This window comes from Perca fluviatilis, chromosome 13, assembly GCF_010015445.1.
Source record: "Perca fluviatilis chromosome 13, GENO_Pfluv_1.0, whole genome shotgun sequence".
NCBI lineage: Eukaryota > Metazoa > Chordata > Actinopteri > Perciformes > Percidae > Perca > Perca fluviatilis.
In genome coordinates this window covers 22,778,905-22,803,433 of record NC_053124.1, presented here as the reverse complement: position 1 = coordinate 22,803,433, position 24,529 = coordinate 22,778,905, and the positions used below count along the sequence as shown (strand labels likewise).

The following is a 24,529-nucleotide window of genomic DNA, read 5'->3' as shown; positions in this document are numbered from 1 at the left end:
GGTATTTTACAATTACTGTGAATGCACCACGAGGCTACCTGTTTTAAGTGAATCTGTGTTGTTTAATTCCGACAATGGCAGCTGCAAGTGAACGCACCGTCTGTGTTGTTTAATTCCGACAACGGCAGCTGCAAGTGAACGCACCGTCTGGGTTGTTTAATTCCGACCATATAAACATACTGTATATCTATGAATTCCGACAACGGCAGCTGCTGCGCTGCAGTGCAGACTGTTACATCCCGCTGTTGAAGTCCTCCACAGTGAAATACAGTCACACTTTACACTGTTTAACGTTAGCTGTCAACATTTTACCGGTGTTTAATCCAGCTGCTAGCTAAAGGTAGGCTAACGTTACATGCTGTCAGGTGTAGTGTAAAGTGCACCGAAATGAGGCACCGAAACTTTCGTTCTTATTCGGTCTCGTTACTACCGTTTACGTCGGCACCGGTTCCCTATTGGCACCGAGTTTCGGTACCCAACCCTATTAGTGAGCTTTACCTTTGGACAGAACCTAGGCTAGCTTTTCCCCCCTTGTTTCCAGTTTGTATTCTAAGCTAGGCTAACCAGCATCATATTTGAGTGTCATAGTTTCATCTCAGCCCACTGCAGTTTTACTAATTCAAACTCCGTACTCAACAGATAAGACGAGGACAAATAATAATATAATAGAAAAACAAAAAGGTCTGATAGCCCTTTGACAGCTATTACAAGAAACTTTGTATGAACCACTCACATCCCTCGTTCCCATTATTCAACTTGTAAAGACCTTACTGTGTCCTTTTCACATTTGATTTACCCTCGTCACCTCTATTCTCAAAGTTACTCTCTATCTGCCCTCTGTCTCTGTATTTTTCCTTTCTTTTCAGTCTCCACTCTCACTCTCCCTTTGGGCTCCACGTTCCCATCTACAGAACACCTTGACATCTCGTTTATGCCTTCAGGCTGCTTCAGAGGACACAGACTGTGAAATATTAAATTATTATTAGTCACAATAGTTTAGTCTCACTGTGTATGTATGATTTAAATGTGAAGAAAAAGATAAAGGAGTTGGTTTTTTTGAGAAATATGAAGTCCACGGTTTGGTTCTATTCATTACATACTTTTTATTCTGTACTGTATTATGCATTGTCAGTGTTATCCTTTAATCTCCATTCACCGCTACGAACTGCATCCTCAACTATCCGCTTATTGTCTTTTCCCTAAAGTCCTCTAAGCTTCCGTTCCCTCTTGTCACATCCCGTTTCTGTAAACGTCATCTTCCCTTCCCTACTCTTCTCTTTCTTCCCTCGCCGGGCTCATTCCCTTCTGTCCTCCATCTCCTCTTGTGCCTCAGTCTCTCCATCTCTTTACCCTGAAACAGCGCTGTGAGCCACAAACAGCTTTGGCTGTCTGTCCACGCACGGCAGCATTGATTCTCTGCAGAGCCGTTGGCCGGGCTGCATCTACAGCAGGGATGTAAGCACCTGACAAGAAGTACCCCTCTCATCTCTCCTCTGCCAGAAGTGGCCATGGCCCATTCGAAAGCTTCCCCCAATCCTTCATTTTTCTCCTCCATCCTATTTTCCCTCCAAAACCCCCCCCCCCCCCCCTCTCCCAACCTCAGGAGCTCTCCTTAAATCCTCTTCTGCCCTTCTGTCAGCTAGCTCTGCTTTTAAGATACAGTAGCAAGAAGTTTTACACCTTTAGTGGCGGAAGCTGCTTGTTATTCTCTGGAAAGCGGCATGCTGCATACAATATGGTAGCAGTACTTTTTACTTTTCTTTATGATCTTTGCACAGAGCTGGAACTCATTATTTATACCTACGAAGTGGATCATAAGCCCCACCAAATCTCTTTATGTTCAGAGTTTCTCACTAGCCCTGACCTCACCTGGAGAGGAAAACAAAAATAAAAAATCATCAAAGACCTGCAGATTGGAGTTTTTGGTTGTTGTTACTTGGTTTTGGCCATTGGCCAGAAAATCTCTACTCACCTGCATTTCACCAAATCGGTAATAGGACATCTTGTACATGAGGCAGTTGAGCAGAGTTGGTGAACCGGCTTTGTCCACTCTGAACTCTCCCTGAGGGGTGAAGTAGTCGCTCTCCTAAAGAAGACAAGGATGAAGGTTTGAGAGGATAAGGTCCAGAAAATGATGGTTAGGTCATTTAGTAGAACTCCCTGACTGAAGATGATGATGATAAAGGTTGATAAAAATCATTCGGGGACAATTTCATCCTAATGAGATATTTCTTTGTTTGTTTAAGAGGGACAATGGATAGTGATTGACTGCTGAAGAATTAGATCAATAGCTAAATTTCACCAGACAGGTAAAGTACTGCTGTGAAAGAAGATGTATGCTAGGAAAGATGATTCTCGTATTCAAAACAATGCTCGAGTCCAGCTAAAACTGAAACAAACACAAAGTAACCTCTGAAAGTCTAAATATATACGCAAGTTTGTGGTAACCAGCATGGAAATACGTGCATACCTGCATATTCTGGTTCTTTGAGTGCATATGAATAGGTTTTCTTTTTTAAACTGAAAAAACAGAATGTGATATTTTCTTGCAATAACAAAAGGTTGCTGTTCAGGATGCGCCTCAAAATCACAGATTACATGCCACAAATATTGTAACAGTCGGTCCTTAAGCATCAGTATAAAGAGTGAGTGTGTAAAGAGTGAAGAGGAAACATTGATTTCACTGTGTAAGTGCTTGCTGAAAGATTTCCAGGAGAATAGTTGCAGTGACAGGCAGGTGTCACACTCACCCTGATGTCCTTGGGGTGCTCTCCCTCTGCTATCCTCACCATCCACAGGAACTTGTTTATATCGTCTCCCGAGTAGCCGATTACACCTCCAAAGATAATCAGCACATAGTCCACATCCAGCGACCTCATGATTTTGTAGGCCGCGCTCTCGTTGGACGACATGGCTTTCCCCACCTAAAAACAGCGTTGAATAATGAAAAGTAGTACTTTAATTGGAGTTTCCTCTGTTCAGCAAGACACAATGCTTCAATACAGAAATGGCACACAAAAAAATACAGGAATTATTAAAACAGACAACCATCTTGTATTCTCTGTAATTACATGTCCTGTGGATAGATGCTGAAGAAACAACAGGCAGCAAGTAGAAAGGAAGAGAGAAGAAAGCTATAGGGCTTTAACAGACTTAACTTGAAGACAAAAACTTTCCTTAACATTCAGCAATAGAGAGAAAAAACAAATCAAACCCACAGAATCTGACAGCAATTAACTGAAATCCCCCTGCAGTGTAAATTCAATGGGAAAAGTTTAAGCAAACAAGATAATCTGGCTAGTTGGAAGGAGCGGTTTTAGACTACATAAATAATTCACTCAAGAGCTCACTATTTGTCCAGTGGCTGCTAGAAGAAATCTTTTGTTTCTCTGTATGTGTATGAATGAAAACAGCAAGCTAACAAAGACAGAGAATAAGACAGACATGAGAAAAGCAGACAGAAGGCTCACCAGTGCTATATGACTGTTGTTCCATGTGTTATTATCTACTAGTGTGGTCCTGTTGGCCATGCCGGCTATCTGGTAACCGTAGTCCCACCACGACATGACGCGTGCATGCTCGTCCGTATTCTGTCTCAGCCAGTAGTAGGCCTCCCTGAAGTCATCCAGGATGTTACGCGTCCTAACAAGGAAAATAAGATTGTCAGGTAACATCGTTGACAGGCATATGGCTGCGGAGGTTATTAATATTTCAGTTAAGACTTTGAATCAGAAGGGCAATGACAGCTGGAAATAAACCATCCATGCATAATAAACTGAGGGTTAAAAAACACCTCACACTTTCAACGCTCATGTCCTAAATTTACCTCGCGGAGCAGACATAAAGCCAGGCAACCAATTAACCGTAGGTATGGTAATCATATTTTGTGTGTGTGTGTGTGCCTTTATGCGTGAGTGTGTGGGTTTGTGCAAGAGAAAAGAGCAGAGTGACAGCTATGCTGCTCCCAGTGGCACAGCTAAAACCATTCTCTGAGAACTGCCGTGGTACCATTAATATATGTATGAGAACTTGCATATACCATTTAGTCTTGGCCTTCAATATGTCCTCCCTAATGCATCGAGAATAATTATGCCTGTAAAGAATCTCAGAGAGAATATTATATCAGCTTTTTGTAAATTCAGAAATGGTCCACAGATGTGTGACCTAGAAACAATAAGTTAAGCAATCACATTAAAGCCTATAGGTGCACATTTCCGTAAACCTCTTACGAAATATACATGAGCTCCTTCTATCCTGCCGCTCTACGTTTGTGCATACTCACACATACATGTGCTCATTTGCATGCAAGGTTGAGCAATCCATTCTTGCATTATGAACTATTACTGGAGGCTTTCCTCCTCACGGTTATTTAACATCCATTTAGACATTACAACAGGTGTGTATGTGTAATTCGTACCCGTCGTGGTTGTACGAGGCGAGCACCACACTGGGACTGGAGTAGGCGTTGCTGGTCACCCAGGTGCAGTGGACGGCGAACATCATCAGCAGCATCAACATGAGCATGGTGACAATGGACTTTATGTTTGGGCCCAAACCCTCCTCTGCCTTCTCCTGTTCGGACACATGTTTGCGCACCTTACCAGCCTGCAGGGGGAGACAAATACTACTATGAGGGACCGGAAAAGTCTGCAGCAGTCCAGGGAGATGAATTATTGAGTGTAATACATTATTTAATGAACTAATAGAATACGTATCTCACAGCATCCTCAAGTTTTCTGTACTGCGTAATGCATCACTAAGGATTGTGAGATGGTCCTTGTGATGAGTGAATACCATATCACACTAGCAGCAGAGAATTGTTGAGGCTATAAAAACTCTGGAGAGGAAGGAAATCTGCATAATGTGAACATTTGTCTTTACCAGCACCTCCAATTACTTGCTCTGACTCATTTTGCACTGGCTTCCTATCCCTCAAAGAATTGATTTCAAAATACTTTTGCTGGTTTATAAATCCAAAATACATTTCTGATCTGCTGCTACACTATGAACCACCCAGACCTCTCAGGTCGTCTGGGACAGGTCTGCTTTCGGTCACCAGACTCAGAACTTAACAGGGAGAAGCAGCGTTCAGTTTTTATGCTCCACATATCTGGAACAAACTCCCAGAAAACTGCAGGTCCGCAACTCAATTCTTTCAAATCAAGGCTGAAGCCCTTTCTTTTTGATGCTGCCTTTCTTTAAATAATTGTTAATTTCTTATACTGCACTGTAACTTGTATTCTCGTATTTTATCTGTTTAAAATTTTTTTTTATTGTTTTTAACTGCTCTTTAAATGTTTTATGTGAAGCACTTTGAATTGCCCTGTTGCTGAAATGTGCTCTACAAATAAAGCTGCCTTGTTTTAATTAGTGTATGTGTGGGACAATAGTCTTGTGGCGATGTGATATATATGTAATTTGTTCTCAGGTAAGTCTTGTAAAGGAGATCTTTATCTTAATGAAATGCCTGAAAAAATAAAGTTAAACTACATCTTTAACTAAAATAAGGGACAAAATCAGTTAGCGAACAAAGCCTTTAACACTAAACTTCCCCATGAACATGATAGGTTGATGTCATTTGATCAATTGCTTGATAAAAGAAAAAGTAAATGCCAGTCTTACATGTACAATGTCACATTGTGTGCAATTTTTATACAGCCTCTATTAACAGCAAAGCTTCCAAGCATACCCAAAATGTCCATCACTGCATTTTATCCACCAGCGCAGGACAGCAATGATGTGTAACCATAAGCACATGTCTAACAAAATGTGTAATTTTTGAAGCATTTTGTCAATTTGACAAAATTGTGACAAACTAAAATGTTATGTGAGCAACACTTCACATAACTGGATACGTGTTGGTAGCAGGTGAAATGATGCGATAGCCACAGTTTGGCTCAACAGTGAGGGCAGTCAGATCCACATTTAACTGAGCTGAGTGAGACAGATAAAATTATGGCAACAGCATCAAACAGTTGCAGCTGAATCACAGATGAATCACAGTTTACCCAAACTGGTGGGGAGTGACGGAAGCTGACAGACATGCAAATGAAAAATTCAAACTGCAAGAGGTGTGTAAAGTCACCTCAGCAAAATATCTCAGTGACTTTTTAGTCTCTTTTTGATGCAAATTTTGACAATCATTCTGTCCTGCCTTGACCTTGTCATAAAGATTCCCAGAATTCCTCTTGTCGTCCTCGTCGCTGCTGTCTTCGGCGGGCGGTTTCTCCCTCTTCGTGTCGTCTCCCATGTAATGCTCAAAGACACTGGAGAACGCCACTGCTGATAGCATGCACACCACTGGAGTCAGTGTCAGCATCAGGCGCACCATCACGCCAGCAAAATAGACTGCGCTGATGGCATACAGGGCCACTGGAAGTGAATAGAAAAAGAAGGTGGTGGGTGGGAGAGGTGGGGTGTGGGGAGAGAGGGAGAACAAAGTAGACAAAGGTCAGACAAGGAGAAAGACCGTGCGAATGTAAAGGACAGAGGAAATGAGGCAGAGTGAGAAGGAGATAAAGACATGAAAAGGAGAAATTGAGTTGTAACTCAGCATAATCAGTCTATGTTGGAGCTGCAGAGCTCAAACCCTGAGTGGAGAGAGCGCTGGCTGCTTCCCGTCCTTGAAAAGTGCCGACCCTGCTCAACAGGTGCATGGCTAATCAATAGCTGTAATTGGCTGATTAGGTCTGAGGGAGAAAGGGGCCGCTGAAGGACCGTTTCTAGCGCTCAAAGGTTCTCTGTCCTTGATCTTGGCTGTCTTACTCTGTAAACAAAAAAGTTTTGTTTGACTTGTCCCCCTCAATGCTTTTCTTTCAGGCAGATGGAAAGCTGAGCGTGCACCACAATATTGGAGACAAAGGAGATACTGTACTGATGAGGATGTATCGTAAGGAGGCATTCACACAGATCCAGGGATAAGTCTTCTTATCGCTACACTTTCTGTTGTAAGTAGGGCTGAACAATTATTCGCAGTTTTAAATCCAATATTGCAAGGGGGTAAAAGGCAAATGTGTCAAAATACCATTCTGAATTTAAGTATTGTGGTGCTGCAGAGATGTCCTGGCCTACAAGTCACGTTCTACGTACTTAAGAAAAAAATCTTTGGTACGGATCCTTGCTGCAATCACACCAATGATCATTTTAATATATTTTTCAATGAAAATGAGAATAATTATTAAAAATATGATCATTCCCTCCAATATATTGTAAATTATATTGTAATTGCAATATCATTAAAAAAATATTCGGAATAAGATATTGTCCTTATATCGTGCAGCACTAGTTTTAAGGTTTATTGGATTTATGATATACGTTTTATTTATATTATGTTTCAGGAAGCACGGTGTTGGTACTTTGAACTAAATGCTCAACGTCAGAATGCAACACGTTAACAATGACAATGCTATCTTTCCCTTTCATTTTAAGTTAATCAGGTTTAATGTCTATTGTATTCCCCATATAGGTTTACCATGTTAATATTTGTTGATTAGCATCAAAATGACCAAAAAGAAATGGACAAATACATTTTTTTTGACCTGATGATAGAGCTAGATGAAAAGTCAGAGGATCACCAAAGTTATTATAATTCATCCTGAGGGGAACATGAATGTCTGTACCACATTTAATGGCTATTAATCCAATAGATGTTGAGAAATTTCAGTCTGGACTTAAGTGGAAGGATGGACGACTGACATTGCCATCCCTGACACTTATTTAAATAAAATGTTCCTACCAAACACTCGTTCATCATTGATGTTCTTGATACAGAACCAGAGGCCTGCTGGGAATGTGCAGACCAAGATGTGGAGATCGAAGAAGAAGGAAACCCACGTCGTCGGCTGGTGCTCCGACACAGACGCTATGATGGGGATGTGGATCTTAGCATAGCTGAGGAAAGGGAGAGGGAGGGTGATGGGAGGAGGACAGAAAGAGGGAGAGACAGACAGGATGGAATTCATGTTAGGTTGAGCGCATTGGGAGTGTTGAGACAAATTATACAATAGATCCTCCTGATTAACTCCAGAACGATGAGGGAAAAAAAACACAATTAACCTCCCCGGCATGGGTATAGTAAAATACGAACAAATTTAGCACTGACAATGAGTAATGTTTTTTTTGCGGTTAGTTTTTCTGATCTGTGTGTTCCCTCGTTATTCATTATTGCTTTTACACAGCAGTTTCTATACGATTTTAAATATTTCTCTCTAAAGTGTTTTGTGATTACAGCTGGGAAAAGAGAAAACACACAGCACATTAAGGAATTAGTATTAGCCTCCAGAGGGGGAAAAAAACTATCCCATACTGCTTTAGTCAGCAAACAGGGGGGGGTAGGAGAGAATTGATTGGGTGTGCTGAAATACCAAACACGTTGCAGTGCATTTGGAGAGCACAGGGTGCCTGGTGCTGTTTGGAAGTAAGACAATAGTTTAACACAGAGCCTGTGCTGTACCGTTTTCCCCTCTGGGATGATGCAAGGGGGGGGGTTGTGGCGGGGGTTATAGCCGTCTTAGAAAACACACACTCGATTGAACAAGTGTTCCATCGACAGTGAGAGTGTGAAGGTCAGCAGAGCTTACCCGGTGTCCCAGAGAGAGTAGAAACGGCCACTCCACGGAGCTATGTATCCTAGGGAAAGAAAAGACAAATCAATCCAGAAATATATAACATTTCTATTTTTATACTTTCCTTTTCAGCCTTGGAATACAAGGACAGCTGGTAGGCGTGTAGCCAGGAAGTTTGTGGAATTATGTTTATGTAATATGAGATAACTGTTGTTACACACAGGAAAATGTATTAAAATACTTTCATTAGATTGTCCTTTGCTACAACCAAATGTCCTTATTTATAAAGCAAACGCAAGCTGACTGTGCATCTTTGAGTAAATAAAATGGCTAACACTATCTGACCCAAAGGCATAGAAAAATGTGTACAAGCAGCAAAAGTAGCCCGAGGATAGTGTATAATATAGTACAGTTACAATGTTCACTGTGTAAAACAAAACTGAAATATACTGTATAAGGTGGGAATGCAGATCTACTTGTTCGAAGCCCCTTAAAATGTTTGTTTCTGATCTTAGGCATTTCTCCTAATAACCTCACAATAAATATTCATGACTAAATAAGCAATCAAGGGGAAGTTCAGAAAAAACATTCTTAGCTTTTTATGTATTTAGGCGTGCAAAGGAACCCTGTGGAGTTATTGACCACTAGGAACAACGCAATTATGTTTTAGTCTTGGTTTGTGTGCACGTGCAAAAAGAAGCACATTTACATCCTGCCGTCAGTTTCACACTACTCTGCTGATCAACAGTTGGTGGCCGTACTGTGCCAAAATAAAATGCAGCAATGCGCCAACAGTAGTGAAAAAGAAGAGCAAACGTGGATGTAAACGACATGTAACGCATCCAGTATGTTTGTTGGACCTCAAGGCAGTGTTGTAGTCAAGACCATCTAAACCAAGTCATCACCAAGACCAGAGTGTATAGAGTCTGGGAGAAGTGATTAACCGTAACAAATTTCAAATTAGAAATGAGTCAAGTTATTGGTTGCATTTGAAGCAGGAAGTTTTACATCCAATCACAAGTATGATGTTAACCCATAAATCTGACAATCTCAGAGGCAACTTATCAATAGCAATATCCCTGCTGGTTTGGTTTTGACCGGTCTTGAAATGAAATGCTGAATCCTCTTTATTCGAGCCCGAGACACTCAAAAAGTGGTCTTAAGACCAAGACCAATCTAGAGTACACTGCCTCAAGTATACACCGTGCATTTTGATGAAAGACTTAATGTAAATATAACTTTTGTTTGTTTACTAAAAAACGCCACAGGGCACTTTAACACAGTAAAAAAAACTATTGGTTTTAATCAGGACTGTGTGGTGTGGCTTTGACAATGCTGGCACCACAGGCAAACAACCCTTTTTTGATTAATATGTTGCTGAACGCCGTTTGGGCCACCTACTTTAAACCAGTGAGAAGAATACAGAGACAAATAAAAACAATGAAATGTTTCTTACTGACACAGAAAATCTTAACCTGGCCCTGTATAGTAATAATAGAGAAAAAGGTTTTCAGGGCCTTCAATAATATTCATATGTAGCCCAGCAACGAAACGGTATAAAGCATATTTTTCTGTCAACTGTGGTTTAAAACCAAGAAAAACCTCAGACCAGAACTTGTCAATCCTGAAAATGTCTTCTATTGATGGTACTTAATTACTGGAATTGACTTGTTTATAAATGTAACTGAAACCATTTAAGCTGCAAATTAGACTGCACAGTGCATTTTATGCATGCATATAAATGTCTTATGTTGGTTATGCTTTGATGTGGAATACATTTCAGCTCTGAAGTGTTGCCTAGGGGCTCTCAAAACCGCTCACACACAATCATGTGTGCGTAGACAACACAAACAAAAGCCTAAACCCCATATTTCCAATGTTGTGACATTTGCACCAACATGCACTGTAGTTGTATCCTGTCCTTTGATGTGCTTTAAAAAAAAGGTCCCATGGCATGAAAATTTCACTTTATGAGGTTTTTTAACATTAATGTGTTCCCCCAGCCTGCCTATGGTCCCCCAGTGGCTAGAAATGGTGATAGGTGTAAACCGAGCCCTGAGTATCCTGCTCTGCCTTTGAGAAAATGAAAGGTCAGATGGGCCAATCTGGAATCTTCTCCTTATGAGGTCATAAGGAGCAAGGTTACCTCCCCTTTCTCTGCTTTGCCCGCCCAGAGAATTTGGCCCACCCATGATAGAGAGCGAGACATCATGGCTTTCAAACTGTGGCAGTTGGTCAAGGCGCCCCCCCCCCCCTCTCTCCTCCTCAATAGCTACAGACACAGAAATAAGGAAAGCTCATTGTGGGACTGGCTCTAGTGGCTGTAATTCTGCACCAAGGCTGAATTTCGGGAAAGAGACTTCAGATACAGTATTAGGGGACCACTAAAACCTATATAAAAGCATCCAAATAGCACCATGTCCATGGGACCTTTAAAAGAGATTGCGGCTAATGCACTTAATAATAATAATAATAATAATAATAATAATAATAATAATAATAATAATAATAATAATGAAATAATTACCACTACCTACCCAAAAAAAGGAGTACTTTCAAAGTAAGATGTCACAAAGCACTGAACCAAAGCAGGCAAGAAAATAATATGAAAAAGCAGTAAAAGTGAGATGAAGTTATTTTGAGAGGTGATTTAAAGGATGACACTGATTTAACCGATCAATACTTGGCTCTGTGTTCAAGACACTGAGGAAACCTACCCAGCTACTCTGTTGCAGAGATTCTTATGAGATGAAAAAGTCTGACAGACTAGAGATGGACATGCGCAGTTTCACAAAAAAACTGGCATGCCACTGACTGCCACACAGCTCAATTCAGATGGCATGACAGGCAACGTTTACCAGGCAGCGGTTGAAGTCTGGATCCTCACGAGACTTCGGAAGGCGGACAACCAATCTAAAGATGCCGATATTACTGTAGATGTGATGTGCCACCATCTCTTTACACTGGGCAAAAGGTCTGACTGCAGTGTTAAACATAATCTGGTTTATAGTTTATTATTGGTTAACGCAAGTAAATAATCTGTCGGGTAAAAACAAAAAACATGCTTTATTAAGGCTCATTACACACTGCAGAGAAGGTGTGCGTACGCAGACTAAAGGGATAAGTATGCTCTTTTCTTACACAGTAAACTATACCAGGAGGCAAAGCCAGTTTCAAATAAGATAGATATTTAATCTGAACACTTCAGCAGTTGAAAAATAAATGCAATAAATAGCAAGGAGGCAACCTTTTTAAAAAGGTCTGAAACCTTGTGGCCACAAACGCAGGCAGAGCTGAAAAATAATGCAAAAAACATTAGCAAGGACAAAGTTTAACCCGCTGGCTGTGCGCATCAGGGTTCAACCAGGCAAGTCAAAAACAACATATAATTCCACAAAAAGGCACAATCCTCCACAAACGTTAAACAGCTCTCCAACTTGCAAAGCTGCAGCTTCCATATCAGTTTATATTTGTTTATCATTTGCCCTCCAGGTTTAATTTTCTGACAAACCAAACGCTGATTAGCAGCCCACTGGGGAGGCCTGGAGGTCAGACCATCGTGGGATAGTGTATGAACATACTGTAACTTCTGGCTAAATAAAGAAAACTAAATCTAAAATGGCTGAAATCCCAGATGCCTGGATCATCATCAGAAAGTCTTGTCAACTGATCCTTGCACAAAAGGCTATCTGTCCACCAAATCTCAGCCAAATACTGGGTAATTTCTTACATATTGCGCTAATAAACAGACAAACCGATGGGGCTAAACACATTACCACTGGAGTATAAAACTATAATTTGAAAGTTATATTATGATAAGTGATCTTGACACTGATACACAAGACTGCACCAGGAAATGAATCCAGGACATACTAAATGTAGTTTTTGGTTGGCAGTAGCTTGGCTTTGACACATTGACACATCCTTATGGGTAGATGGTCTGCATCAGTAACACTGAACCGCTTATCTCCACCAACTTTACTACATAACAGCGCCTCATACATTTGCCATTTTTGTTCTGTCGGATTCCCAAGTGCAACTGCAATACAAAGAACGTTCTTATTTTGGGGTTTATGTGTTCACAAGAATATTCTGGCTGCATTTGGGAGACTCAACGGTTATATTTCCTGGATTGGGCAGGCATTTCCGTTGTTGATAACATATACAAATGCATACTGGATTAGCGGTTTGTTTATGTCCAGTTATATGTATATTTATTAATGAGAAATTCCCCCATTTATCAAGCCATGCTACTGGTTTGAGTGATAACTGCTTTCAAAGAGGACTACAACTAATTATTCTGTTTTTTTATAAATTAATCTATTGGTTACTTTTTCAACTAATTTAGACACCACTTCCCAGTGTCTTCAATTTGCTTGTTTTGTCCCACTAACAGTATAAAATATTGAAGACATTTAATTTACAATGACACAAAACCGTGAAAAGTACTTCAAAATTTGAAGCTGAAACCTACTTTACAAACTAGGGCTGGGTATCGTTCAAAATCTTTCGATCCGGTGCCAATTTCGATACCTCAGTTTCGATGCCGGTCCCTAACTATACTTTTTTCGATACCATATGTTTTAAAAATCCATTTCAACATCAACAAAAATACATTAAACACAAAGCTTTTATTTTCCACCTTAATTGTGAATCAAAACGGTTATCAAAATTAAAAGATTCTGGTAGTGATGCACCGAAATGAAAATTCTTGGCCGAAACCGAAAACCGAAAAAAGAGGAAACCAAGACTGAAAACCGAAACCGAAACACCGAAAGAAATTAAGCCAATTATTAGTACCATTGCATTTATGGCTATGACTGTGTACTAACTTTACTAAAATCAAGGCATTGCAATTGTATAAATTAATATTAAAGTTTAATTAAAAAAATATCTAGCAGAAATATGGCTACAATCTGATAGTCACATACAGTATACAGTAGCCTAAGAACAGAATAGCTTACCTATTGTTATTATTATTATTATTATTATTATTATTATTATTAATTGAGGCACTTTCTTGCAGGATTTCACTGATCATATCAGACAACGAGGGTGCATGCCCCTCATCTGGTGCTGCGAGACAAGTCTTTTTCTGCGCTCTGATCTCTCGCTGGGCGCTGCTCCGTCTCCGTCTCCACCCGGGTTCTCCGCCGATCCATCGCCGGCCTGGATCATTTCGTCGCCCTGCTTTATTTCCGCATCCAAGTAATGGTCTTTATAACGCGGATCAAGTACAGTCGCGATGAAGTGCAGAGGATCCGAATAGATCTCACTGAAACGTGTGCTGACAGACTCTAAGAGCGTACTTTTCATTTTTTTCAGTCCGTGGTCCGTCTCAACCTCTTTGCTTAGGAGACGCTTTGCAGGTGGAACGGATCGGGCACTGACACACGTGCAGGTCGCGTTTTCTGTTTGCGTCATCACAACATTTTCGGCCGTATTGTTTCGGTGATAAAGGTATTTCGGCCGAAAACCGAAAATGCCCTTTTGGGCCATTTTCGGCCGAAAATTTTCGGTGGCCGAATATTCGGTGCATCCCTAGATTCCCAAGCTCAGCCTGTCAGTCAGTCATCAGGGCAGAGAAACCACCACTGTGCCTGCTTGTCTAAGAGGAAGTGTAACGTCAACAGCACAGCGACCGCTTTTGGCTCGCCATTAATATCATATCGCAGCAAACGCTGTCTGCGTGAAGTTTTGAAAAAATGTAACTACACTTGAAACCAACCGTGACTCTCTGTGACTTCAACAAAACTGCAGACAGTTTACTCCGTCCGCACCTCTCTCTCTCTGTGTGTGTGTGTGTGTGTGTGTGTGTGTGTGTGTGTGTGTGTGTGTGTGTGTGTGTGTGTGTGTGTGTGTGTGTGTGTGTGTGTGTGTCGGTCGGAGCTCCACTCTGTGTCAATATGCAGAGAGGACAGATAAGCTTGCGCTTACGCGCTCAGACGCTTTTGGAACCGAAATTTGGCACCGAAAGATAAATAATTTTTTTTTTTCCCCGGTGCCATAAAAGTATTGACGTTCGGTACCCAGCCCTATTACAAACTAATCAATTGGACAAAGGACAAAAAAATACAATAAATGAGATGGTTTACAACTATATAAACTGAAATCATGTGAGCAGACATACAGACCTGTGTATGTGAGATAGATCACAGTGAGGAAGACCACGCCAGCAGCAAGAGATACTCCGAGGAAGAAAAGTGTCTGGAACTCCTGTCTGGTCAGCCTGTCCTTCAGGTACTGCAGGAAGGCATAGGCTTGGAGAAGTGCAAACACACCTGAGAAAGAAGCCACAGACAAACAAAAGAATAAGCAAACACACGTAGGAAACTCACTGCGATTTATGTTGCCTCCTGCTGGGTACATAGCAGGTTTACGGGGTTAAGAAGCGCCGCTGTCAGTTTGGCAGAATTCACGACAATGCAGTTTGCGATAGCCCCTTCGGCTGTTCATGCAGATATCGAAAGAAATACTGCGGAAAAACAGATTTCAAATGCATGATTCAAATGTGTGTGAATACTGTCTCTTTCCCTCGCCTTGTCTTTATTTTTGCAGCCCCTTCAGTCATACTTCTTTCTGTGTCTCTCTGTCTGGTAAATTCGATTAATAATAAATAAAAAAAATATATAAGAGGCCTGCTTTACCTCCCTTTCGTCACCACCCATCCTTTGACAAATCTTGTGTGAAATCACCCTACTCCTCCCACTAGCACGACCACCGCCCCAGTCAGGTCTCACCCATTTCCAAGGTTAAGCCCCTGTCTGTCTCCTGGTGAGCCGTCATGGAGCTAACACGCTTGTCAGTTTATGCCACCCTGCCTCAAGGGCTGAAATCCTAACGGTACCGACAGGTCCACGGCTCTGTCACTCTCTTCCTGTCTCCCACTGTGCTCTCTGTATGCTACCACCAGATGTTCTGAGCAGCTGCTACCCCAGCAACATAAAAACAGAGAAAGGCAGAGATGATGTTTGGTGGCGCATTTTTTTTAAAGCCTCTCATAATGCGGTTTGTGTTGAAGAGACACTGGAATACAGGGACACTTCAACGTAAGCCTGCTGTAGTGTTAAGAAAATCCTCAATAAAAAGGTGCTGCTCATCTTCTTTAAGCTGCCAATGATGTCCTCTCCCAATCTGGATGTAAATGAACACAAGAATCATGCACATACATACAATACGCACCCATCCGAGCTGTCAGCAGATGGGCCAACTCGAGTGGGGAAAATGAACAAACTCGGCAATAAACTACCTGGCAAGCCAAAATGAAAAGTACTTAAAAGTGCTAAACCCATATGGGTGGCTTGTGAAGACGCTTACTTATTTCTATTTTGTAAATATATTCTGAGAAGGTCCTTTTTCCTTCTACACAGAGCATGACTAACGCGGTCAGCGCAGGGGGATTCCATCCTCGCTGCAGCCAATCAATCTTAAAGTGTATACCTCCACGGTACTGTACAGTAAGGTGCTTTGGATAACAAGCAAATGGCGTATATAAAGTCACACCTTTAATACATGAACTTCAGCAATCAGCCTTGCCCTTGTGTTGCAGCATAAATTTGTTGGCAGGGTCAGGGCAGGTTGGTGGAGGTTGACATGAATTCTGCAATCTCTGCATTGTATCAATATGTCCTTGTATAAAACCCAGTCTGCTCAGGTACTTTATGTATTGCACTGCTGAACAAACTGTGAACCAAAATAAATGAACCTGTGTGAGGATGCTTCACCTTGTAAGACCACTTTAATAATGAATGAATGAATGAATATGTATGTATGTATGTATGTATGTATGTATGCATGTATGCATGTATGTATGTATGTATGTATGTATGTATGTATGTATGTATGTATGTATGTATGTATGTAATGTATCTTCCATGAAGTGTTAAAATTAGGGCTGTCAATCGATTAAAAAAAATTAACTAATTAATCGCACAATTTGCTGTAGTTAATCGCGATTAATCGCATTTTTAAATTGAGACTGAAGCTTGTAGTAATGGATATTTAAATAATGCTAAATCACTTAACTTTACAAATATGAAGAGAAAACAAACAAGGAAAGGTTCTGCTAAGTTCAGAATGTTTAATATCTTTCAGAACAACAGCAGCAACAATTTGGCTTATTTAGTCCTGCTGAAACGGCTAGAAACTGTCCGACTTGAGAGCAGATTTTTGTACACACCCCATATATTACCCACATACCTAATATACCATATTCTGAATAATATACAAATATATATATATATATATAGAGAATATAAATTACAATCTAGGCAGTACTTAATATCATAAATATTATAATATACATAGTGTTTAATCTGAATGACTAAGCAAAGCACATATATCTAAACACAGAAATGCACATCAATATCAATATCAATGTTACACATTAAACCAGTAACCCAAAACCACAAAGGTGTATGTTGGCCTAAAGGGAAAACATTGAGTGTAGTTTTAGATAGCGACGCTGTGCACAGCAATCCATTACCAATGTAAAGCGATTGACTACATTTCCCTTCCAGCACCGCAACCAGGAAGTAGCTTGTGTGACAGAGTGAGACGCCAATTTCAAACATTTACTGGAATAGAGTCACGGATACTATCGAGTCGACAGGCGTTAAACATCAGACTGCAAATAAGGTTTTATCAGCGTGACCAGCGTAACAGTTATCAAGCAAACAAATCGCGGCGACGTACATATCGGCAGCACAGCACGGCGCATGTAGCGAAACAGCAGCTTACCGGTTGCGGCATCTCTCCGACGAGACAACATGCGGAACTAGTACTCTGTCCCGTTTATAGCCCGTGCTCATTCATTTCTGGATTCTAACACATCATCTTTTTTCTCTTTTGGGATCTTACTGGTCCATGTTTCAACTCTTGACTGGCCCGTAGGCCTACTTCAATCAGGTAAATCCCTCCTAGAGTAGCGCCGCCTGCTCTTATGGAGACGTATTACGTTTCTCAGCCGCCACATGAAGTAAACAAACACAGCTGCATTAATTTCGTTAATTTTTTTTAACGAGTTAAATATAAAAAAAATTAACGCGTTAATTTTGACAGCCCTAGTTAAAATACAATCAATGTCACTGTAATTTAAGATTGTATCAAGTCTGTTTTAGCAAAGACAAATGTAGCATTAAGCCTGCATTAACAGATTTTTGGCCAGTTGTGGGCATTCTGTTAACACAACAGTGACATTATCACCTAATTAAAGTTGATATGGTAAACAGTTGACAAATGAACTGACATATAGTACATGAGGCATTTATTTGGTTTTTTAGATTTTTTTTTTTAGATTTTTTAATAGCTGCTAAATGCATTATTGCATTTACAAACTAGTTGCTTAATTTGTTAGGGGCAGGTAGTATATTGAAGGAAATAAGAGTGAATCAAACAGTTAAGTTGAGGGCTGTGCTATCACATACGTGAGAAGCTCTGACATTTGGCGGAGAAAGGCATGATTGAGTCATAACTTAATACATTTTCCAAGAAATGCTAACTTCATCACTGCACTCTAGACGAAATTCATGTTGAAACTTTGTAGAAAGGAAATTTGTTCTTCCAAGAAGTTCGCATGATCAGCTACCTTGAAGGTAGAGAGGGTGGGACTCACCGGCAGCAGCCATGTGCTCGCTGGTCCTGATAGGCTGGAAGCCGACAAAAGGGATCTGCATCGACAGTACGAGACCCACAATGTAGAAAGTGCTGTAAGCTGTAAAAGAGAGAAGAGAAACAGGAAAGAGAGGGTAGATCAGATAAGAAATAAAAATCAAAATAAACGACTTGAACTACTAAAACCTTCTTTTCCACTACTCCAGTTTGGGTCCTACTAAGAGAAATCAACCTCAATAGAGGTATTTAAAGTCTATTGATTTTCAATGACGCACCTCAGAGGGAGTAAATACAAAACACCCAATCTAATGTCATCGCTGAGAAAATGGGAGCTGGCTCGACGCAGTGTGGCGGGAGGCCTGGAGTGAGACGACGGTGCCGAGAACAGTTACCTTCGTAGCTGGGGGGAACCAATTCGCAGACACGCCAGCTTAATTAACATTTCATACTCTTCCTGAAGATGTGCCTCGTTTTTGAAGTAGTTGTGGCCGCCCTCAGCTATCTCTTTCTCACACATCTGCTATTGACTCAAGACGGGGAGAGAGATGAATTGTGAGGGAATACAGACTGCAAGGCATTTTATTAAACTGGGGTTTTCTTTTTTTTCCCTATTTGTATGTTCCTTCAAAGTGACTTAGAGACACCTGGCTCTGAAAAGAGGAACTGCAAGATGTAAAGAGGAGCGCAGGTGAGGAATATACATATCTGCAAACTCAGAAGGGCTGAAAAAGGTTCTCTTCGGATCTACACGATTCACGTGGATGACGTTTTCCCATTCAAAACGGCGATTTTCGCCAAAAAGCAACTAGTTTGCAGGTATGAATAGGACAAGCCTGATGACCTAATGTCTTTTCTGTCAACAGAATATGTCTACAAATATATTTCTCATTTGCTAAAAAAAAAAAGAAAAAAGAAAAAAAAGGTGCACAAGGTTGCTGAATGATGCTCTGGCTGCAGACATATTTGAAGAACAATAAAGGTAGGAGGATACATCTAACAGCCACGCATCGTCAACTTAGAAATGTATTCTTGAAGAACCATTTGGAGAAAGAGCAGAGGGAGGTCAAAGCCCTCTCACTGTGAAGAGGCCATAAATTATTTTCGAAGCTCTCAAAGACTGTGCTTTGCAGTTACAGTATGTGCGGCATATAATCATGTGTAAAAGATACTTGGCATGGTATCATTTTTCTTGACCTCAACAGAAGTGCCTGCCATGAGCTCGCGACTAAGCTGACGACGGCTGTGTGGAGGGTTTGAAGTATTGAGCTTGAGTTCTCTGTGCCAAGAGATAATGTGCTGGAGCTGCTATGTGCTCTGTTGAACTGTGATGTTCAGTAGAATAACAAGCATATCCTCTTCACCAGTGCTCTGCCTCTGGTATTTGCAAAAAAAATAAAACTAATATATAAATAAATACATTTAAAAAATAAAAAACAGGATCAGGTAGCAGGTGGCTGTGTTTACTGTTAAGTGGTGCGTGGGTGTGTGTCTGTCTGCACTCCCAATGATGGATGCTTACGGTTGTGGAAGATGAGCACAGGCGTGACTGGGCATTTGAGCTCGTTTCAGGGACAAATGCTTGGGCAACGATGTTGGGAGACGCATAGAAAAGAGTAGTGCTTTGTCTGTTCATTGCATATATTTAGATTCCAATGGAAGAGGATCTGAAAAGACTGCCAGCTTCCATTCAAACCAATGTACGTAGGGGAAGTCACAGTAAAAGTTATTGTGTGTGCGTGAGTGAGTGTAGCTTACCGATGTAGACTCTTCTGCTGTAGCGTTGCATCAGCATCAGCACAAACACATGCAGAGGAATCAGGTTTATAATGAACACATAACCTCCCCATGCTGACACCTGGAACACACATACAAAGACATGTTCGTCAGCCTGCTAGGAATAGTCTTCATTTAGAAAGACCTAGCCCGTATGATCAATTATTCTTAATTTTCTTTTCTGTTCCAAAGAAGGTAACCTTGCTGAGTCGAGGCCTTCCTGTTAAAAAGCTACAAATCAGCTTTGCAGGACCGTTGTCAGGTTTGCCTCAGTGACGGGAGCTAATCGAAAACATAGGGTCCTGTTGTGACACGAAGGGTTTCCCATGTTACTTAAGCTAAAAAACATTTAAAAACCAGTTAGATTATCGGAAAAATGCATGTCACAAAACTGAAAACAGAGCTGATACACTGTTATCACAGAGCAGCGACAATATGCTTAAGTTGTTGGGTCAGCAATTCAAAATAAGCCCCCCAATGCAGAAGGCGTTCGTTGTATTTATTTATTCTTTCTTGCTTTTAAAAAGGTCTATATGGAAATGCAATACAAAGTGCAGATTAAAAAGTCTGCCAAAGTCTGATTGAAAGGTACTACAGTATAGCTTTTGACTAATCATCATAGCTCCAATATACAGTATATAAATAAAAGTAAAAGCGGAATATGTGCATTATGGGACTATAAACATGAAATCACACAAACACAATTTGAATTAAATAAAAAGTCAATCAATCCATACATATAAACTACACCTGCAGAAAAATCACCACACACACCTTGAATAGAAATTCAAGAATGGATGTAAAACCATCTTACTGCCTCTTCACTATTAGATACAAGCACAGCTATAAAAACCTGACGTATATATAGAATCTATAAAAACTAGGCAATCCTACTTTACATGTAAGATGTAAAATGTGAGATGCACCAATAACTTTAAAAGCTCCACTAAAATTATACCTTAAGCGTTTTTGAAGTCCGCTAAATAGCACAAAGCTGGATGTGGGGGCTATAAAACGACTCTACAAAAGCATCACTTACAAGTTTTCAATTGCTAATATTTGACTACAGCAAAGGGCAAATGGAAACAGTGAGAGCACTAGACAGACAGAGAGGAGAGCATAAAGAAAGAGTCGAAGTGTTGAAAGAAAGCGAGACAGGAGAGTTGGAAAAGTTGGAAAAGGGATTGCATGTATGAAAATTGTTTGATCCTTTATTCACAGCAGCTTGTCAGAAAGAGCCCCATTGCACCTGCTCAGTACGATGAAAAGAGCATTCATTACACTTCAGCAATCACAGGAAAAATGAGCACATCATCTATAATTGATAAAAAAAACATGAACATGCTAAATTAAGGCAAAGAGTAAAAGAAATCTCCTAAATAAGTGCCTACTGTAGCTAAATGGTTAGGTGCCATTATCGTTTGGCAGTAGTTTTCATCTGTTCTCTCAGATGGTGACAGCCAATTAGTGGCGTGAAGAAGTATAACTTGAATGATTACCAGAAAAGACTTCAATTTAAGACTCATTTTAAGTGTTGACACAGAGGCGGCTGATCGAGTCTCTGTTGCTGACTGGCTGGGAAGTAACTAAAAACACAACACTCAAAACACAATGTGCAGTGCTACTAGCTCTGTTGCTGTAAAACTAGTGTATGTATGATAACAGAAAGAGGAAAACAAAGAGTGCAGACAGTGTAATTCAAAGCCCTCTTTCTCTGAATTTGGTCAAAACTGGCACAGAGGCGAGATCTCACCCTGTCACTTAAATCATGGCATGTGTTAATTCACAAAAAACATGCCAACCGCACCTGTGTTTATCTGGTAAACCTAATTTAAAAAAAAAAGCCTCTTTAAATTATTGATTCTCTAAGTCAGGCTCTCTAGCATCACTGAGTTGCATTATTGACTCAGATGAATGAAGGTTGGTTTTTCCCCTTTGGGCACATAATTGGGCAGAAGCAGGAGGTCCAATGACATTTGAGAGGGACGGAAGATAGTGTTTTGGAAAAATTCCCATGGTCACTATTTGCAAGTGTTCAGGGCAACTCTGAATCACCAGCGGCTCTAATAACTTGTGTAATTTACATACTAAATGAATAGGTAACTACCATTGTGCTACAGCTATAATTAGTAGTTTGCCATTTGGGTTTAATAGAGTTTGTTTACCAAATTGGTATTAAAGCAGGGTTTAGTAACACTTTACTTCAGCTGGCATAAAGCATGCATGTTTGTTTGCTATGTAGTGATATTTAGCACCAAGTTGAATATATCAGTTTCTAAACACTAAGCAACTGACACTGTACTTACAGTGGAGCTAAATGCTAACATCAACATAGTGACATGCTCTCAATGATAATGCTAACATGTCGATGTTTAGTGCGCATAATGTTCACCATCTTAGTTTAGCATGCTAGTCACAAGTATTCACAATTCAGAGATCTGTAAATATGTTAACGTTTTCCTCCCTGTTCCCAAAATGACATGAAGGTGGTATCAGCATCTGTTATTCAGCAAACTCTTACAACATAACTTGATTTTAGATTTACTTCTCAAGTCTTTGGATGATGCCAGCAGAGCACACAACTAACCAGAGGAAAAAAGAAAGGTACACGCTGGTAGGGCTGGGTATCGTTCAAAATCTTTCGATCCGGTGCCAATTTCGATACCTCAGTTTCGATGCCGGCTCCTAACGATACTTTTTTCAATACCATATGTTTTAAAATCCATTTCAACATCAAGAAAAATACATTAAACACAAAGCTTTTATTTTCCACTTTAAATTGTGAATCAAAACCATTATCAAAATTAAAAAATTCTGGGTGCCTTGCAAGCTCAGCCTGTCAGTCAGTCATCAGGGCAGAGAAACCATGCCTGCTTTTCTAAGAGGAAGTGTAACGTCAACAGCACTGCGACCGCTTTCAGCTCGCCATTAATATCATATTGCAGCAAATGCTGTCTGAGTGAAGTGTGCGCGTGTGTGTGTCGGAGCTCCGCTCTGTGTCAATATGCAGAGAGGACAGATAAGCTTGCGCTTACGCGCTCAGACGCTTTTGGAACCGAAATTTGGCACCGAAAGATAAATAATTTTTCAATACTCATAGGATTGGAGTTTTTTTGGTGCCATAAAAGTATCGACGTTCGGTACCCAGCCCTAGAAGCTGGCCGTCTGGTCACATTAGAGGATCATGCAAAGAAGAATGCATAACACAATAACCAAAGGAAAGTGAGTGAGTGAGAGAGTGTGTTTGTCAGAGTGTGTGTGAATTTGAAATTATGGTTCCATTGGCCAGCCCTTTGCCCAAGCCACAGGCTAACAGCTGAGGGCAAGAATCAGAAAATGTTTGGAGTAAAGTCTTTTAGTGGTTATCGCTCTCTGCATTTCATACCGGGCTTATCTGATGACCGCAGGGCCACTCTGAAGAGGAAATAGAGAACACAGCATGCAAAAGGGAGAAGGGTTTTACAAGGATTTTTGTGTGTGTGTGTGTGTGTGTGTGTGTGTGTGTGTGTGTGTGTGTGTGTGTGTGTGTGTGTGTGTGTGTGTGTGTGTGTGTGTGTGTGTGTGTCAACTGCACCATATGTAACACTAGCAGTTCCTCTCTGGTTCATTAAGAACACTTTAAGATGACAATAAAAAGAGACTGCTTTGTGAATCTACATTCGATTCCCCTGTTAGCATGGCTGTATGTGTGTATGCCTGCAATATGAGTCAGATGGCGATCGCTCCAGGGCTAAGCCTTGGGCATAGGCCAGACTCCTGCTTACATTGTACTCCTATTACAATTATCTCACTCTTGATGGTGAAGTAAAACAAGACTAAGAGTCTACAGCCATGTTAGCAGTTCTGTGAGGCTGTAACCTAACATCAGCAGCTAACATCAGCATGCTAATAACAATGACATGCTGATATTCAGCAGGTAGCCTATAGTGTCCACAATCTTAGTTTAGCAATGATAGCATTCATCGACAAAGTCATTAGGATACATCTTAAGGCGGTTACACACCAACGAGACAGCCAACCGTCGGCAGAAAAGCCAGTCGGACTGATCAGTCTCCCTGAGTTGGTCCAAAAAGTGCCTCAGAACACACCGCAGAGACGAGATGTAATACGTCTCCATAACAGCAGGCGGTGCTAATCTGTATTGTTGCCCAAAAAATGAAAACCGGCAGCTGATTGGACGAACGTGTCACGTGGGTTTGTTTTCTCCGGAAATTCAAAGCCAGACTGTCATGGCGGCTTGTTCAGAATACGATCTCATATTGTACTAAAATAGTTAACTGAAACATGTTTCTGAAAACATTTTAAGGGAGAAATAGGCCGTGCAGTTGCTGAATCTGTCTTCATTTCAGATCAACAAAGGTCAGTTTAAAAGATCATCAGATTTTGAGAGACTCTAGTCACGCTCATTCCGCTCGCCATTTCTGGGTGAGTCCCGACTGCCCTGTCTCCGACTGAACATGTCAGGTCGGCCAAAATGAAGGCCGACAGCCCTTCAGACGGACGACGGCACAGAACACACCGAACAGACTCGAGTCACCGACCTCGCCAGACTGTCCAACGGCCAATTATCGGGTTAGTGT

The 24,529-nt window shown here is 40.8% G+C and overlaps 1 protein-coding gene across 1 annotated transcript in view; it reads right to left on the bottom strand.

Annotated features, from left to right (window-relative positions):
* Nucleotides 1-24,529, bottom strand: part of stt3b (STT3 oligosaccharyltransferase complex catalytic subunit B) — a 91,858-nt gene that overhangs the window by 4,024 nt on the left and 63,305 nt on the right. The window contains exons 5-14 of the mRNA XM_039819872.1: nucleotides 19,932-20,031; nucleotides 18,178-18,276; nucleotides 14,699-14,845; nucleotides 8,580-8,628; nucleotides 7,736-7,890; nucleotides 6,161-6,372; nucleotides 4,418-4,605; nucleotides 3,471-3,642; nucleotides 2,751-2,924; nucleotides 1,973-2,086 (exon numbers count right to left, since the gene is read on the bottom strand). Of these exons, the coding sequence (XP_039675806.1) occupies nucleotides 1,973-2,086; nucleotides 2,751-2,924; nucleotides 3,471-3,642; nucleotides 4,418-4,605; nucleotides 6,161-6,372; nucleotides 7,736-7,890; nucleotides 8,580-8,628; nucleotides 14,699-14,845; nucleotides 18,178-18,276; nucleotides 19,932-20,031 (1,410 nt within the window). The remainder of the gene's footprint in view (nucleotides 1-1,972; nucleotides 2,087-2,750; nucleotides 2,925-3,470; nucleotides 3,643-4,417; nucleotides 4,606-6,160; nucleotides 6,373-7,735; nucleotides 7,891-8,579; nucleotides 8,629-14,698; nucleotides 14,846-18,177; nucleotides 18,277-19,931; nucleotides 20,032-24,529) is intronic.